The 17,357-nt window shown below is 39.9% G+C and overlaps 1 protein-coding gene and 1 non-coding gene across 4 annotated transcripts in view; both read left to right on the forward strand.

Annotated features, from left to right (window-relative positions):
* Positions 1-17,357, forward strand: part of bcl9l (bcl9 like) — a 42,122-nt gene that overhangs the window by 21,131 nt on the left and 3,634 nt on the right. Inside the window, exons 2-8 of one of the 3 annotated variants that reach the window (XM_044118438.1) lie at positions 1,279-1,352; positions 2,693-3,066; positions 11,059-11,178; positions 11,400-11,553; positions 12,328-12,412; positions 13,359-15,588; positions 16,455-16,709. In XM_044118438.1, coding sequence (XP_043974373.1) covers positions 2,775-3,066; positions 11,059-11,178; positions 11,400-11,553; positions 12,328-12,412; positions 13,359-15,588; positions 16,455-16,709 — 3,136 coding nt within the window. In that variant the 5' untranslated portion in view covers positions 1,279-1,352; positions 2,693-2,774. Of the gene's footprint in view, positions 1-1,278; positions 1,353-1,756; positions 2,012-2,692; positions 3,067-11,058; positions 11,179-11,399; positions 11,554-12,327; positions 12,413-13,358; positions 15,589-16,454; positions 16,710-17,357 lie in introns of those variants that run through there. The other 2 variants (XM_044118439.1, XM_044118440.1) reach the window with 2 other exon arrangements.
* Positions 385-458, forward strand: trnav-uac. Its single transcript has one exon. It is a non-coding gene; the product is annotated as a tRNA-Val (tRNA).

The following is a 17,357-nucleotide window of genomic DNA, read 5'->3' on the forward strand; positions in this document are numbered from 1 at the left end:
ACTCTTCAAAATAGCAGGAGGCTTTAAATTTAAACCATTATGCACATTAATTTTGAAAAACAATAGAATATGAGCTCTTTACTCAAATCTTCATTGTTGTAAGATCTTGTATGTTTTTCTTATATTGACGAAGATGCAAAATTATGTGTGGCTGTTTAGCTCAGTTGGTAGGTGCATGTGTTCATAAAGCCAAGGTCGAGAGTTCAATCCCCACACTGGCCAATTGAAACATAAAGTGTTTAAGTAAATCTACTCTGCAGAAAAGTAGGTGGTTTTAAATTTAAACCATTATTCATGTTAATTTTGAAAAACTTTTGAATTTCACTGCTTTTGTTAAGGTCATGTAAGTTTTTCTTACATTGATGAAATCTCAACATTCTGTGTGGCTGGTTAGCTCAGCTGGGCAGAGTGTGTTACTTACAATGCCAAGGTCATGGGTTCAATCCCCATACGGGCCAATTGAATCATAAAGTCTAAAGAAAATCAACACTGCAAAATATCAGGAGGCTTTAAATTAAACCATTATGCCTGTTTATTTTTAAAAACATTAGAATTTCACTGCTTTTGTCAAGATCATGTATCGATGAAAACTCAAACTTGTGTATCACCGGTTAGCTTAGATGGTTACAGTGTGGTACTTAAAATGCCAAGGTCAAGCGTTCAATCCCCTTACTGGGAGACTGAAATATAAACTCTTCCGAAAATGGACACCTAAAAATAGCAGAAGTTCTTAAAAAAAAGTATTATGCATATTGATTTTGAAAGACATTAGAATATGAGTTGTGAGATGTGGAATAGAACAGGAGTAAAGATGCTTGTTAGTAGTTTGTGTTTTTGCAGTGCAGTCCTTATCATCTGGCCTCTCCATGCAGGCAGAATAGATTAAAAGCAAACGCAGAGGATGTCTGAGTGAGTCAGAGTCTCAATCAGGCTCTCAGTTTGGGGAAACCGAGGGAGAGGTAGAGCGCTCGCTGGAGTTTTTGTGGTTTGCAGAGTGTCTGGCAGGGGGTGGGACCTTCAACACTGCTGAGCTACTTTTGAGTTTCAGATCCGTCCTCCTCCTCCTCCGAGCAGCACTCACTTTTGGCTCAGTTTTTCTTAAAGGGCCAGTCGCCCAGCGGCGCGGCGTCTCCTCGGCCTTGCCGTCTTTTTATCTCTCTTGTCTCCGCACATAAAGCTTGATGTTGACCTCCGGGCTGAGGACGCAGACAGATAGCAGCGGCTCTAAAGGTTGCTATCTGCCTCATCTGATGACATTCCTCTCCTGCTGTCCTCCAGGTGTGTGTGTGGTCAGTGAGACGCCCTGCAGAGCAACATGGCAGCATGTCAGTTGAGCGTCTAGGCGTCTTTAGGTGAGTGAGAAAACTTCATTACCCTCCCCCCTGGCTTCTTTCCCAAGGTTGAATTGCCTGATTCCTTCCTTTTATTCTCTTTAAGATGCAAACAATCGAATAATGGTTTATTAGATTAAAATTAGTTCCTATCGATTAACTAATTACTTCCGCTTGAGACCATCTTTGGATATAAGTTGTTATTGTTTTTTTTGTTTGTTTGTTTTGTTTGTTTTGTTTGTTTTGTTTTGTTTTGAAGGGGGTGTATATAGTTAGCGTCCCGATCCACACTCCATTCCAGTAGATGGCGGTAATGCACATCTAAAAGTTGCTTGCCAACCGCCATAAAAAAGAAGAAGAAGACCATCTCTCAGTGGTGTAGTTTGGCCGCCATCCAGCAGAAGGCGCCGCTGGGCATCCTTACGGGGAGTCGTTGAGACAGAATCAAAGATGGCGGCGGGAACTTTCCGGAACGGTGACGATAAATGGTCCAAACAGTCCGGTTTAGGATGGAAAATCCACTTTTTGCGGTTTTGTTTTGAAATGTAAACAGTCGACCAACTCTTTAAGTTATCAGCTTTAATAGCGCTTCATTCAGCCGAGCTGCACAACGGAGTAACGTCAACTTTATCACCTAAAAATTACTGATGTGCTACGAAAGTGAGGTTGACCGAAAAGCGGCGAGTATAAACAATTAAGAGAAATACTGTCACACGATGCCAACAAGCTGTTTATTTTGAGTTCTGTCGGGAGTTAATGCACTTAATAGAATGGAGTGTTATTACTAATTCAAGATCAACTACAAACTGCTTCTGTATGACTATGTTAATGGGATAAAGTATTTCCCATTTTATTCTTTTCATCGTTTATTTTTCTTTTTAGCAATTTAAGAAGTTCTTGCTTTGTTGTAGTTTATAAGTGTGTCAAAGTTCATTCATTTGGAAAACCACAATTTTCTGTTCATTCAGTCAGTATTAGCACAGCTGACACAAAATAATGTTAAAATTGAATGTATATATTTTTTCTTTCACCATATTATGAAAAATGTACCTCTATGTTATGGGAAAAGGCTTTATCATCTTGATACAAGGAAAAAACTCTTTTTGACAAAAATGGCTGCTTATCAATTAACTGTTAGTCCAACAGTAAGATCATTCAGCTTCAGACTAATTTGTTAATCGATAACAAGCATCCCTACATCTTTTAAATCAAGTTTATTTGATTTTAAATCAAATACATCTTTTAAATCAAGTTTATTTGTATAGCATGTATAGCTTAAAGTGCTTTAAATCATAAAAACGTCATAAAGTCATCAGTTGTGGAAGAAGCACTGAACATTACATTTTGTTTTTATGTTCTAGTGTGGCCTGTGAGCAATGTGAGCTCCACTAGGGGCGCTGCAGCTCTCCTCACCAAAGCGTCCACCTCTATTCGGCCGTTCAGATGCACACCGACAACAAAGCGGCCAACCATGGCAAGCAGGTCAGCAGCGACGGCCGCTCCCAAGTCCCAGGCGTGAACCAGCTGCAGCAGCAGGGAGGCGTTCCCGGCATCCATGGAGCCAAAACCGGACAGGTTTCCCTCGGCAACCCGGGCCAGAAGGCGGCGGCGGGGCAATCGGTGAGCGGAAGGATGCTGAAAACCAAACCCAAGCGGGAGCGGAGCGTGTCCATCGACTCTGGCGAATCCAGGAGCGGCGCTCCGGCTCCTGCGCTGGAACCAGATGCCAAAGCAGGTGAGCTGTCTCACAGGGGAAAAAACAAACAGAAAACTTTGATTTTTATCGATTTAATCAAATTTTTAGTTTTTGAAGCTTTTTATTTTTGTTATTCTTTTATTTGTTTTCACCAATGCACTCCTTGGGTTTCCATAGTTCAATGTGACGTCAACGCTCCCATGGTGGCCATCTTGTTTCACAGCTTCTGTTTATTTGAACTTTAATTCAGGTCAACGGTCAGGCAATAGAATATCAAAAATTAAATATTAGGGAAAAACGACTACTTTTTTTCTCAGGGCCAGACAGTAAATCAAGAACAATATATATCATGACAAACACGTGATCAATATCAGTCTCAGTTTAACAGAATATTCAATGCATAGATTATTCACTGAACTCTGATCCAGAATCACAGAGCATTCTGGGAGACGTGGGCAAAAGAAAGACTTTTGCTGCTTTACCTGTCATGGTCAGGTAATCAAGATTATTATAAACTTTACCTGTTGTGGTTGTAGTTGTACTATTAATATTTTAAACCTTAGATGGAGTAACTTTTCGGATGTCAATACAGTGTATTCTATTCTATTTGTGGAATCAACTAGCTCACTCACTCTTTGGTTACCTAGCAACTAACTCCTTCTTTGGTTACCTAGCAACAACCTGCTGAGTAGATGGCACAGCAGCAGTTGTAGGTTTCGCCACCATGCCTCATAAGTGCTTAAAAACAAACAACAAAAGCAGGGATAAAACAGGAAAGGTCACATTACCAGTTTATTATTTCAGATATTTAAAACAAAAATCTGACCGATAATTATTGATGTGGACTGATATGAAACTCTTATATTGTGATACGTTTTTCATTCAAGTCGTATAGCTCTAAAATAAAGTCATAATATTAGAACACAAAAGAATAAATTTAAATGAGGAATTTTGATCATCTTGTGAAGTTATCAAGAATAGAAATACTTCATCTTTTACCACATTATTATGAAATTATTATGAGTAGCAGGACTTTAAACGATTGAGGAATGACTGAATCTATTTCAAAGAAGTAACCAGATTAAATGAGAGAGAGAGATTCTGATTAGAGCATTTTCTCAATTTTAAGATGTTTTTCTGGTAAAATTGCGCTTGTGTTCTGACATTATTGCCACTTTAATCTCGTAATTAAACGCTGCCGTACAACTAACAGAAGGAAAAACTAAAATAAAAGCTACTTTTTGAAAATATTTTCCATCATTTGTAGAGAATTAATAAAAAAAAAAGATCCGTTTAAAATCCGATCTAGTGTGAAAAAAATCTGATTTTATTTTTCAGCCATATTGCCCTGCCCTGTTCAGGTCTAAATTTACACTTCCTTTAACTTCCTATCAGCAACATCTTTACCCGAAATACCAGATTACGTGCATTCGCCTCCTCCACAGCAGGAAGTGAACGTAAGGACCGAAAGGACGGATGAATTTGTTTTCTCTCTCGCTGAAATGCCCTGACCTTTCGCCGAAGCGTCAGAATTTCCCCTCCTTAACTCTTTATGGTGTGTTTCACATCCAAGACATTCATCTGGTTTCTGTTTGCTTGTAGGAAAATAATATATGTGTATGATTTGCATTTGTTGTTTTATTCAGGCTTGTGTTTTCAGAGTTTTGGCTGCAGATCACATTAGTGTGTTTTAGTGAAACTCCTCTTTGCTTCCTGTGCAACCTACACTCGGGCTTTCATCGCTACAGAGGACATCTGTTCGCATCGGTTTCCTCGACGCCTGCGCTAATCATTGCCTTTATAATAACATCATGTTAATTTGAGGTGACTTGCTTTCTTTGTTACCAAATAGAAGAGGGGAGCGAGTCCTCACAAACTGTGACTGTAAAAACTGATTTGAGTGCTGTATGCAAATTCTGATATGCACATTCTGAGAAAACAAAAAACCCACTCGAAGAGGCGTGGCTTCGGTGCTCGAAGGATGATAAATGAAAATAAAAGCTCCCACTGACACGTACGCACAGCTACAGCTATTCTCCTCAGATTTACCTTAAACCGGTTGAGCTTCTGGCCTAAAGCTTCTCTGTCTGCTGCTTGCAAAAACACAAAAGGTCGTAATATTTGTCTGATGGTGTAAAAATCCTCCTGCTGCTGTCGTCTGCTCTGCATTGTATAAACAACTTCCTCCTTTACTGTACTTTTGCACGCTGTGGTTGCTCAGACTCGCCCCGCTTGTGTTTGGAAAGCTAGCCACACTCGGTAGCACTGTACTCAAGTCTGTGAACTTCTTCAGATGTTGAACGTCAACGCTTCTCAAGTGGATTTCATGTGGTAGACCAACACAAAGCGGAGAGAAAAAGATGGAAGATTTTAAAACCAAGGTCTGAAAAGTGCGTGTGCTCATGTATTCAATCCAATCCTCCTAAATACAATCGACTAAATTTAATCTCTGCATGAATGCAGCTGTTCTGTGAAACAGACGATATAAGATGATGGCACAACTGAAAACCGACCACACAGGAACAGATGAGACCCATGGTGACACTGACCGATACAATTATTGGAACAACTAATTTAGTAATCAATTAATTGCTATGCAGACCCAAAATTGGCCTTTTGCTGAAACAACAAAATTAAACCAAAACTGCTTTATAGCAGGGCTGAAACGATTAATCATAATTATTAAAGTAATCGTCAACTAATGTTATTGAGTAATTGCTAACTGGAGTTTACAAATTCAAAAAAGACAATTTGCTGAAAAAACAATAAGCCAAAACTACATTATAGCATGGCTAATTAATCGTCATTAATTGTTTATTAAAGGAATCGTCAACTTGTTTAGTAATTGATTAATCTCTAACTGGAGTGAAGCCTACAGTGTATTAAGTGAAGCAGGAAGGGATGAGTTCTCCACGTTTATGGTGGAAGTAAATTTTTACCTGCATATGCATCCTTTGCTACAAATGATCAAGTATTCAACAAAGAAATGCTGCTGTTGCATTTAGGAGTACTGAGCAATTAATCGTGATTAATCAATTATTGGGCTAATCGTCAACTTATTAATTGACTAATTGTTGACTGGAGTATACAAACCCAAAAAAGCAACTATTTGATGAAAGAACAACACATTCAGAGTAGTAATTAAGCAAAAACTGTATAAAAATATGTACTTTTGCATTTAAGATGAAAAACCTTCTTTGTTTCTAAATGTGTTCTAACCTGAACTCCTCAAATGGCATTTTTACAAGTTAAAAAAATCTCATATTAAGCATGTTTTGCTGTCAGTTTATTAATCTAAAAATAATCAACAGAGTTGTTAAAGTATTCTTTTCCTGGCTGCAGGAAATCTAAATAAAATGTTATTTCATTTTAGGCAATAAAATTAGTATTTTCTTATTTAAAAAACTAATTGAATTATTTGTGTTTTGTATTATTTTTCTAATATAAATCATCTGAATAACAACTAACAATTGCAGCCCTAAATTTTAGGCAATAAAAGGTTTTTCTCTAAAAAATTAATCAAATTATGCTTATTTGCATCTTTTAATGTATTCCTAATATCTACAATAGTTCTGATTGGTTAAATGAAAAATCTGCAGAAGGTGCCCATTTTTCATCCGATTAGTCGATCATATGAATAATTGATTACCTGAATAATCGTTAGCTGCAGCTCCAATGGTGACTGGTGGCCTCAGTTTAACGCTTTGGGCTTCATTGAAGTTCTTAGTGGTGCCGTAGGTCGGGTAAGGTTCACCATCCAGCCGGTCAGTGATCCTAAACACGCAGCCACGGCTACAGTGTGACGGTTTAGATAATAGTTGCACAATATAATAAATCGTAATAGTCATTAAAAGTTCAATGTGTGAGAAATCTCAGCCAGAAAGGAAGCTTAGGTGAAATTTTTGTTCGGTTGTTTGCTGGAAAACAGAAGTAAAAGGAAGATGCAGGTTAATCAAAGCATGTTTAAGAATGACATAATTTCCTGAGATTCTGTGTTAGTGGCTTAGTCAAAGTTCAAACCTACATCCAACAGATAATCTGTGGAACGACTGAGAAGTTTGAAGAATCTTTCTGGTCAGTCTGACTGAGCTTCAGTTGGTAGAGAAATACTCTGAGGTTTGAAGTTGTGACTGCAGAGTTTCTTCTAGCGGTTCACTGATAAATTTATCATCAATTTCTTCAAGTTTGAGTGATTCACTAATACTTGGATGCAAAAACAATATATATTTTTTAAAGGTTTTAGTGGCTCTAGTGGCCTTTATTTGATAGTTAATTGACAGGAAAGTGGGTAATGAGAGAAGGGGGAAGACATGCGGCAAAGGTCGCCAGGCCGGGAATCGAACATGCGACGGCCGCGTCGAGGACTAAGGCCTCCTTTTGTGGGTTGTGCTTAACCCCGGCGCCACCACAGCACATCCCTGCAAAAACAATCTTGTCTCCCTCTGCAAATGTCTGTAAATCCACCACTGCTCCCTTTTTCTCTGCTGGGTAACAATAATCATCCCACTGTTGCTAAATTAGCAACTTTTCAGGCTAAGAAATCTGTATCAACAAATCAGGCTTTTTAAAAATTGGTGATTGGCCAGAAAACTGCAATCGGTGCACCCTTGTGTCTGCGAAGTCTTGACTCAGGGGCCTGAATATGCACACCACACTTTTCAGATTTTGAACTGTTGGTTGTTTTTCTTCCATTTCATTCACTATTACGGATCAAATGAAATTAATTTTTGTTTTACTGTAGCAAACAATGCAGATTATCATTTGCATTAGTTTTATTTTGTATTAAAAATTAGTTTTTAATCTCCTCCAGTAATTTAGACATTGTTTTGAATGAAGCAAGTTATTTTTGAGAATTGTTTTAAATATTTACAGTTTTTCTTGGTATTTTCTGCTGTTTTTCAGTCATATTTTCTAGCAATCAACAGTTAAGTGTTAGAAATTGTTTTGTTTTCTCATCGAAAATAAAACCAGAAGTTTTTTTTTCCTCCTTTTGTTCATGAAATGCATCAAAGCTGAAACCTCCCACTTTCTTTCAGTCAGTAAACGCATCAGCACACGTCATGCTCTTTGTTTTGACTCTAAACGTTGGGGACATACTGTGATGCAGCCATGGAGATTTCTATGGTCCACGTTTCTTCTAGAAAATAACATTTTGATATTAAATTTGGTATCGGAAGTTTTTAGTAAATTTTTCAGTCAGATCTGTAAAACTTGGCTGATATTAGATGTTTATTTTCATTTTGTTTGTGTTTTAGGAGCCTGACAGGATTGGTCATTTGATTTTTGTTTGGTCATGTGACACATTTAGTGATGCAGCAATTGAAGTCAAAAGGGTGAGGAATATTTATGATATTGGTAAATATTTGTTATTGGCCAAAACGGCAATACTAATATCTATCGGTATCAGCCCTAATTTTCAGATTGGTTCATTTTTGGTTTCTGCCATTTACTTTTGAGTTAAAGCAAAATTTACTCAAGAGTTTTCAAAATCAGTTTTACGCAAGATTATATAATCCCTGGTCTTTCTAGCTTGACGCTTCAGTTAAGATGAAAGAAAATAAATGAAGACAGAAGTGAAATTAAAAGTAAAAAACTTTCTGGAAGTCTAAAAAACTATCAGTAAACTCTGTTTAAAAGGTTTGCACCGTCCTGCATGCGATGTAAATGTCTAACATGCATTTCAATGCGTTCCAGGCAGCTTGTGTTTCCCTGCTGCGCCACCGTTCGGTCAGGCAGCCCAAACAAAGTCGGGGGAAATCCCCTGCTTTAGAAATGACACATTATACTTCCACCATGTGGTCTACGACAGCTTGATGTCTGCAATAACTCTCCTCCATCTCATCTGCTCATCTCAACTCTGCTGCAGTTTGTTTCAGCCTTTTATTCTTAATAAAAACGGGATGGAAATCAGAGGAACAGCCGGAGAAGAAATGTGGTCAAAAACAATTTAACAGCCGATAATTATTTCCATCTTGTTGCCGTTTTGTTTGTGGAGGAGTGGAGGCGGCTGGCTGGGTGGTGTTTGTTTGGTCATGTGATTCTGACGTGGGGAGTCTAACCGAAGCAGTCAGTGGTGTGCTCGTTTTCCCTAAGGTGTCGAAATGGCAGAAAAATATATATAAAATATTTTTTGCTTTTTGTGTAAAATCTACTGTTACTATTTGTGCAACTTTTTTGCTGGGTTTGCGGCAAATATCGTTGATCGGCCAGAAAACTGCAATCAGTGCACCTCTACTGTCATCTTAATAACTGCTGTCAGTCTGTAGAGCAATTGGTTGGTGCAACGTTGACATTACAAACAAAATATACACCTCTGGAAGAGACCATTTAAAAGTTTCTCTAATTCAACTTTTTATTCATTTTATTTGTTGTTTCTGTTTTCTTTATGTTGGATATTTCAAATGTCTTCCAGCTTCAGTGTTCAAATGTTCATTAGAAGCTGATTGATGCTTGAGAATGTGTTCTTGCATTACCACCGTTACATTTCCTGGAAAATGATTTCAAAACAACAACATTATCATTTATTGCAATTAGGCCTGTCGCGATAAACGAGAAATCGATTAATCGTACAATAAATTAAAACTATCTACGTCATTTTAATTATCGTCTCTTCCAGCCTTTTTCTCTTTCTGTTGATGACGCTAAATGAAAAGGCTCAACTCCGCTGCTCTCCACTGATCCTCCCTTCCTCATTTCCTTAGTGTAATGTCCAGCGCACACGACACCATCTTAGTGCTGTCAGTCGATTGTCGGCCCATTTTCAAAATCTGAGACCACACATTAGCCGACAGAAATCCTAGGTATAACGGTTCCATCGGGTTCGATGTGCCGTGTGATGTCCAACAGTGGGCACAACATAATGGCTACAAGTCCAGCTAACTAATTTTAAAACCAGGCATTAATCAATTCTTTACTACAATCTACCTGCAGTGCATGTGGCTCTAGTGTCAGCGTAACGTCCTGACTGAATGAAAATCATTAGAACCGATTTATGTCACGTTAACGAAGAACAGCTGAAAAGTTACCGGGTTCATCAACGTAGCGATTTTGCTCCAACTCATCCCCTCGTCATTTCTATATTCTTTGCACCAAATGTTTTATAAACATTAATGTTGTTTCCACATATCATCTCCAATGTCCGCTGGACTTCAGGTTGCTCCATGTCAGCTGTTTGGGATTCCCCTCGGTAATTTCCCCTCAGAAAGCAGGAGGAGAATCCGGCTTTCTGATTGGCTACCTGTCACATTCAACAGGCTGCGGGAAAACCCCTGATTTAGATCGGAGGGGCCACAACGATCTACCGTAACACACCACACACTACAGGATGATCACAAGAGACAATCTTAGAACGATAAAAGTTCTAAGATTGTCTTAAGGGGAAAATGTAGGTGTGAACTAACGTGTAGTGTGAACTATTGCATCAGGTAGTCGATGTTCCATCTTCTCTATTGAAATCTAATGATTACTGAAGGGCAATATGGTAAACAGACTTCATAATCTGCACTGTTTTGGTTGAATGCAGTATTTATTTACACTTTGGCTTTATGTTATTTCGTTTTTATTCAAGTACATTTTTGTTAATGGAGACTGAGAATCAATTTTATTTTTATTTTTGGTTGTTTTGTTTATCAGTTCCAGTGTTGGATGTTCTTTTTAAAATAAAGTGTATTTATCTTTGGCAGGAAATCACATGCATTATTACGTCATTTCCATTAAATCAGTGTAAAAAGGTTTTCAAACAATACTATCGTCTATCGCAATAGTTTTTTGAGACAATTAATCGTTCAGCAAAATTTGCTATCGTGACAGGCCTAATCGCAATACATTTGTTATCATCTTACAACTCACTTTGTAAAAACCCGGTTCTTTTTATTTGACACAGTAAACTTGCAAAATCCTTTTTAGGTTTTGGATCTGTGAGTAAAATCCATTCAGCTTCATTTATTTTCTTGTTCTTCTTACTTATTTGTGGCCCACAGTTTGGCCGGTGCTGCTGTTGATGTTGATGTTTGTGTGTGTCTCCTCATCCAGAGGGTGTGATGCGCAGCAAGCGGCGCTGCGTTCTGACCAAGAAGCAGCCTTACAGCGGAGACGAATGGTGTTCTGGTCCAGACACGGAGGACGAAGACAAGCCGCACTCCGGCTCCCAACGTAAGTCTGTGAAATCCTCACCAACGCAGCTGTAACCATGGCGACATCAATGAATCTTAATCTAATTACAGAAATCTCTATTTTTTTTGTATGTAGAATCCATAGAAGGTTGGAGGAAAAAAAGTTTGGTTTTAGCTCCATCTAGTGTTGAGCTGTTGCCACTGAGTAGATGCTTGTTTCAGCTGGAGAGAAGCTGAGTTCCGGTTCTGTTGGTTTCTCAGGTCCGATCCCGGGACATTCGGACCGCCTTCCTGCTGGAAGCCTGGCGGCTGAATCCGGGGCGGCCGTCATCGGATCGGGACCGGCGCTGAAGGCGGAGCTGCCGCAGCCTTCACAGCAGGTGGTCTACGTTTTCACTACCTGCCTGGCCAACAGGTGAGACGCACGTTCAAGATTAAAAAAAAAGAAAAAAAAAAAAGAAGTTCCTACAGGTGTTTAAAATATTTAAAAATGCTTGAATTTTAGAAAATTTCTTGATTTCTTCATAAAGTTATAATCTGTTTGATTAAAAGACTAAATTATTTATTATTTACAGTTCAAATCAGATATTTTCACACAGTAATAAAAACATTTTAAAAAATCTTTTTACTGTCTGAAATAAAATCAGACTTAAATTTTCTTTTTTTTATGTCATTTAAATGACAAAAAATATTTTTATTTGCTAAAGGCCAGAAAATCAGGCAAGAGTACAAAATTATTATTTATCATTTGTGTAATTTTTATTGTATTTGGTGTTTAAGCCTTTAATTTGAGCAGGAAGGTGATTTGGTTGAAATATTTCATTGAAGTGAATATTATTCCTAATGACTGTTAATTATGGATCATCTTATATTTTATGCTAAACTGTGTTTCTGTTGAATTAGAGTTTTGTTATCACACCAGTTAGGTGTATAAGGTGTATGAGAGAACGTAAAATTTAGCTTTATTTTAGTTTTATCCTGCTGTAGAATGTAGAATAATACCACCAAAAATAGATTAAAGACGGTAATAAATGAGTAACTGTCTCCTTTAGTTTTTTTATCTCCAAAGTGCGGTGCTGGAAATGTTTGTGAATTTGTCTTAAAAATGCCTTAAAAGTTTTTGAATTTTACTTTGTATGAACCATGTAAACAGCATTAATAAGTTAATTTATTTGTTTTTTTTCAACAGTGCTGCTGAGGCAGTGATGAAGGGACAAAGTGATTCAATCCTTCGCTTTCACCAGCAAAATGTTCCAAACTCCAAGTTGGATCAGGTCAGAAACCGAAACTTTATTTTTATGAGTTAATTTTGTTTATCAGAATGTAAATGTGAGACTGTCAAAAAGACAACAGCTGAAAAATGTGTGATGGATGATTGGTAAACCTAAGTTTATCACTTGTTCCTGTTCCTGTTTTATTTTATTTTTTTAAAAACTTAAAAAAGAAAAATAAATAAGTTTTGTTTTGCCAAATGGACTTTTACTCCAATTGTGGGAATATGAAAACACCACTGAATTTTAAATCTACTTTCAGTGGTCTGGTACGGCTAAAATCTCATCTCTTCCTCTGGAATCCAATCTGTCGCTTTAATTCACTACACTGCAAAAACATAAAATCTTACCAAAGATTCTTTTTAAATTTTTAGTGCAAATATTGCATTACACTTGAAATAAGGCAAAACTAACTTGCAATTAACTTTAAAGAGCTTGATTTAGGTAAATAATTCCTTAATTAAAAATTGATTTTAAAAAAACTAGTTTCACTGGTAGATTATTTTATTTGTAACAAGATATTTTTCCTATAATCTGCCAGTAGAACTAGTACTTTCTTATTAATATTAGGGAATTATTTACTTAAAATAAGCTCTTATATTTTGTCAATGTCAAACTTATTATATACCCCATTTCCAACAGCTCAATCTGCACAAAGTGCTCCACAAGTTAAACGCAAACAGGAATACCGGTAAATAAAATGCTTAACAGAGGTACAGTAAAATATGAAAAAGGCAATAAAACAATAACAGCTAAGCAGCTGTCAGATGAAGTATTTGTGTTAATATGAACTTGGTAACTTTCAAGATATTTTCACTAGAAACTAAATTTAAAATACTCAGTATGATTTTGTGTTTTTGCAGTGTGGTTTATGAAGTTAAAATATTTGTTATTAGCAGGTTGTGCATTCCAGTTTGTTAGGTTTTAATGTTTGTTTTCTTTGCTGCAGGGCTACCAACAAGGGAAGCTCTCTAACCTCCCTGAGAAGGTCAACTCCAGCTGCTCTCCGCTAACCGGAACCCCCAAGTCCCAAAGCGGAACACCGCGGCCAGCCTCCGCCGGAGTCGGAGGTCCGTCGTCGGCCGGACACTCTGACAGCGAGTCTGGTCAGGTCAGACCTGCCGGGGCTCCCAGGAGTAACAACGGCGCCTCCCAAAGGACAGGTGGAGGTCTTAGAGAGTCACTTAGTGGTGCTGAATCCGGTGCTGCCACCTCTCCGTCTGGAGGCGCCAGCATCCTGTCCGCTCATCTGCAGGGTGATGCGCTGCAGAGAGGCGGCAGCAGGAACATGGATTGTCTTTCCAAGGAGCAACTTGAACACAGAGAGCGCTCTTTGCAGACTCTGAGAGACATAGAGCGGCTGCTTCTGCGCAGTGGAGAACCGGGAGGCCCAAGCTGCGGCGGCGCGAACAACCCAACCAACTTGAATAATACAGACAGGAGTGGCGCTGAGGATGGTGAGATCGGTACGAACGCCTCTGGGAATTGTGCTAACGCTAGCATGTTGCCGAAAAAGTACGAAGAGCCTCTCCAGTCCATGATTTCCCAAACGCAATCTCTTGGTGGGGCAGCGCTCGACAACCCGCGTTTAGACTCCCACCACAACCTCCCGCCGCCATTGCATCACCAGATGCCCTCGCCTGGAGACAACATGGCGCCCCTGATGGGGCCGGACGGGCTCACACGGGAGCAGATGGCGTGGCGGAAGCTTAAGGAGGAGTACTACCAGGAAAAGCGGCGGCAGCATGAGATTGAGCACCCTGGACCCCCGCAGCACTTTAGAATGATTCCTGAGCCTGGCATGCATGGGGCCCCGATGATGATTAGAGGGCCACCTCCTCCCTACCACAATAAACCTGGAGACCAGCAGTGGGATTCTGGGAATTTGATGAGACGGGGAATTGGTGGGAATGGGAAAGTGTTTGAAATGCACCCGGAGGGGCCGCGGGGCCCTCGGTTCCTGGGTCAGATCCAGAGAGGGCAGCCAAGTGGAGGGGGTTTCCCCGGATCCATAGAGGGTCTAGGACCTCAGAGGCCCATCCGACCCGGGATGATCTGGCTGGAAGACGTTGCAAACAGTGGTGGTGGTGGTGGTGGTCCCTTCCATGGCTGTTACCCTGGCGGAGCTTCCCAACACTTTCAAGACGATGCCGAGCTTTTAGCGCGTGAAGAAATGTTCCGGATCATGGAGAAACGGCAGATGCAGGTGTCCAGGTTTGAGCTAGACCGATTGGCTAAACAGCAGCAGCAGGGGAACATGGGTTCAAGAATAATGGACGGGTTTGGGGGTGCAGATTTCCCCAACTTAGTAATGGTGCGAGGCCCGCCGTCTGGCCGGGTCGATCCAATGGATTTTCCCGGTTCAAGGGAGATCATGGGGTCACCTGGAGCGTGTCATCCAATGAGAGACTTGGTGGATTCCCCTTTAGGGAGCAGTATCCCAATGGGAATGAACCCTCAGATGAACCTTCAGCAGCAGCAGATGATGATGTCACAGAGGCTCAGAGGGGGGCCTTTACCAGACATGTTTGGACCTGGAGAAATCAGCGGAAGAGGTGGGAATAAGGGGATGATGCCAGGACCCGACGGGCCCTTCCAGTTCCCCAGTCAAGGTCCCTTCCCTGAAGGACAGGTGGACGGGTCGTTTCTCCAACAACCTGGCCCTGAGATGTTCGGCACTGACCAGCCTGGACCCAATCAGCTCGGAGCTACGTCTCGGCTCAGCCATTTGCCTCAAACCGAAGGCCTTAGAGCAGCGGATCTCGCTTCCAGAAACGCCCCTGAAATGTCTGTCAGCGTTAACTCCCTTGCCTCTCCATCAGTGCCTCCGCCTCACCAACTCAAGTCGCCATCCCTCAATCAAGAGCCATCTCCTCTCTTGCCTTCTCCGTCCGCTCCAGGGCTGAAGTCGCCGCTGTCTAACGCTGGGCACCACCCCGGTTTCCCTCCGGCGTCCGGAACGGGAACTCCCTGTTCTTCTTCCTTGAAGTCTCCACAATTAATGGCGTCCTCCAACCTCGGCTTGCACTCTCCATCGGCTTCTCCAAGGCAGCTCAAGTCTCCGGCTATGGCTGTTGGTTCTCCCGGCTGGACGTCGCCTAAGGTTGCTCTTCCAAGTCCTGGCGGTCCGACCGGTGGAAAGCCCCTCGGCAATGGAGGAAACGGCTCTACTGAAGCAGGTACTTTAGTAAAGTTTATTTGCATAGCAAATTCCAGCAACAAGGCAGTTCAAAGTGCTTTAAACCATAAAAATGTCATACTGTCCAGCAATGAACATTACATCTTGTCCAATGCCATCATCAAGCAAATACCTATCAAATATGTTGATTACTGCTCCACTAACTGCTAATTGAAAGCAGCTCTAAACAGGTGTGTGTTTAGCCTTCATTTAAGAAGGAACTCAGTCTTTCAGCAGTTTTTGGTTTTCTGGGAGTTTGTTCCAGATTTGTGGTGCATAGAAGCTGAATGCTGCTTCTCCTTGTTTGGTGTTGCTAGGCAACGGGGCAGAGCCTGCTGATTTTTTATGTTACATTTTGTAGGTTTTAGAAACGGCTCACTTTCCAGACACCAAAACACATTCAATTATTGCCAGAAAACGGCTGGGTGGGTTTTTTAAGCACTTGAGCTTTAAAGTCTATTCTCTGAGCTACAGAGAGCCAATGTATGGATTTTAGAACTGCGGCTATGTGCTCTATCTTGCTGGTTTTAGTGAGAACACAAGCAGCAGCATTCTGGATTAGCTGAACTTTTTTTTTTTTTTTTTTTTTTTTAAGGCAGACCTGTGAAGTTGCAGTAATTAATGCTTCTAAAAATAAACGCCTGGAAGAGTTTCTTTAGATCTTGCTGGAACATTAGTCCTCGAATCCTGGAAATGTTCTTCAGGTGATAGAAGGCCGACTTTGTAACTGTCTTTATGTGACTCTGGATGTTCAGGCCTGAGTTCATCACTACACTCAGACTTCAGGCCTCACCATTTGTTTCTTTTAGACAAAAATCCCAGCAGTTACTTTGCTACTAATAACTTACTTTTTGTATATTTTTGCAGGACAGCCACATCCTCCAAGAAGTTCCAGCTCAACGCCCCTTAGCCAACCAGCTTCTATGACTGCCAGTATGTCCTTCACTTCTTCCCCGGGTGCGACGCCATCCCAGAATCCTTTATCCCTCATCATGTCTCAGATGTCAAAGTACGCCGTCCCCAGTACGACCCCACTCTACCACGATGCAATCAAAACAATTGCCACTTCTGACGACGAGATGCTGTCTGATCGACCTCTTCTGTCTGGTGTCACTATTGGAGGTACGGAGATACCATAAGAGAAACAAAATGTACATTTACACATCAGCGTTTAAGAAGAATGAAAAAACGTTTTTGTGATGATTCAATTTAAAAAGTGAAACTCATTCATTACACAGGGTGTTATATAACTATGGTTGACAGATAAAACCTCAACATCCTCTCATTGGTAGAATATCAAATAAGGATTAAATTAAACCATTTTCTTTAAAAATAAATATTTAATGCTGAAACGATCAATTGGATTAATAAAGATTAATCGATTATTGCAATGATCATCAACCAATTTAGTATTTCATCAATCTTTAACTGGATTAATAATTTAGTCCAGAGAAATATTTAAGGCTGAAACAATTAATCCAATTAATTATGATTAATTGGATTAATAAGCGATTAATTTGCTTGATTATTACAATGATTGTCAGCCAATTTGGTAAGTGACTAATTAACTTGACTGAATTAAACAATTTAAAATACAGGAATGTTTATGGTTGAAATTAATCGAGATTGATTCGATTAATCAGTTGCAATAATCAATTTAGTAATTGATTAATCGAACTGAAGTGGACACTCAAAAATTTAATTACCTGAAAAACAAATTCAAAGCAGTAATTAAGGCAAAGCTGTAGAAAAATATGTACATTTTGCGTA

The sequence above is a fragment of the Gambusia affinis genome, linkage group LG06 (genome assembly GCF_019740435.1).
Source record: "Gambusia affinis linkage group LG06, SWU_Gaff_1.0, whole genome shotgun sequence".
Lineage (NCBI taxonomy): Eukaryota > Metazoa > Chordata > Actinopteri > Cyprinodontiformes > Poeciliidae > Gambusia > Gambusia affinis.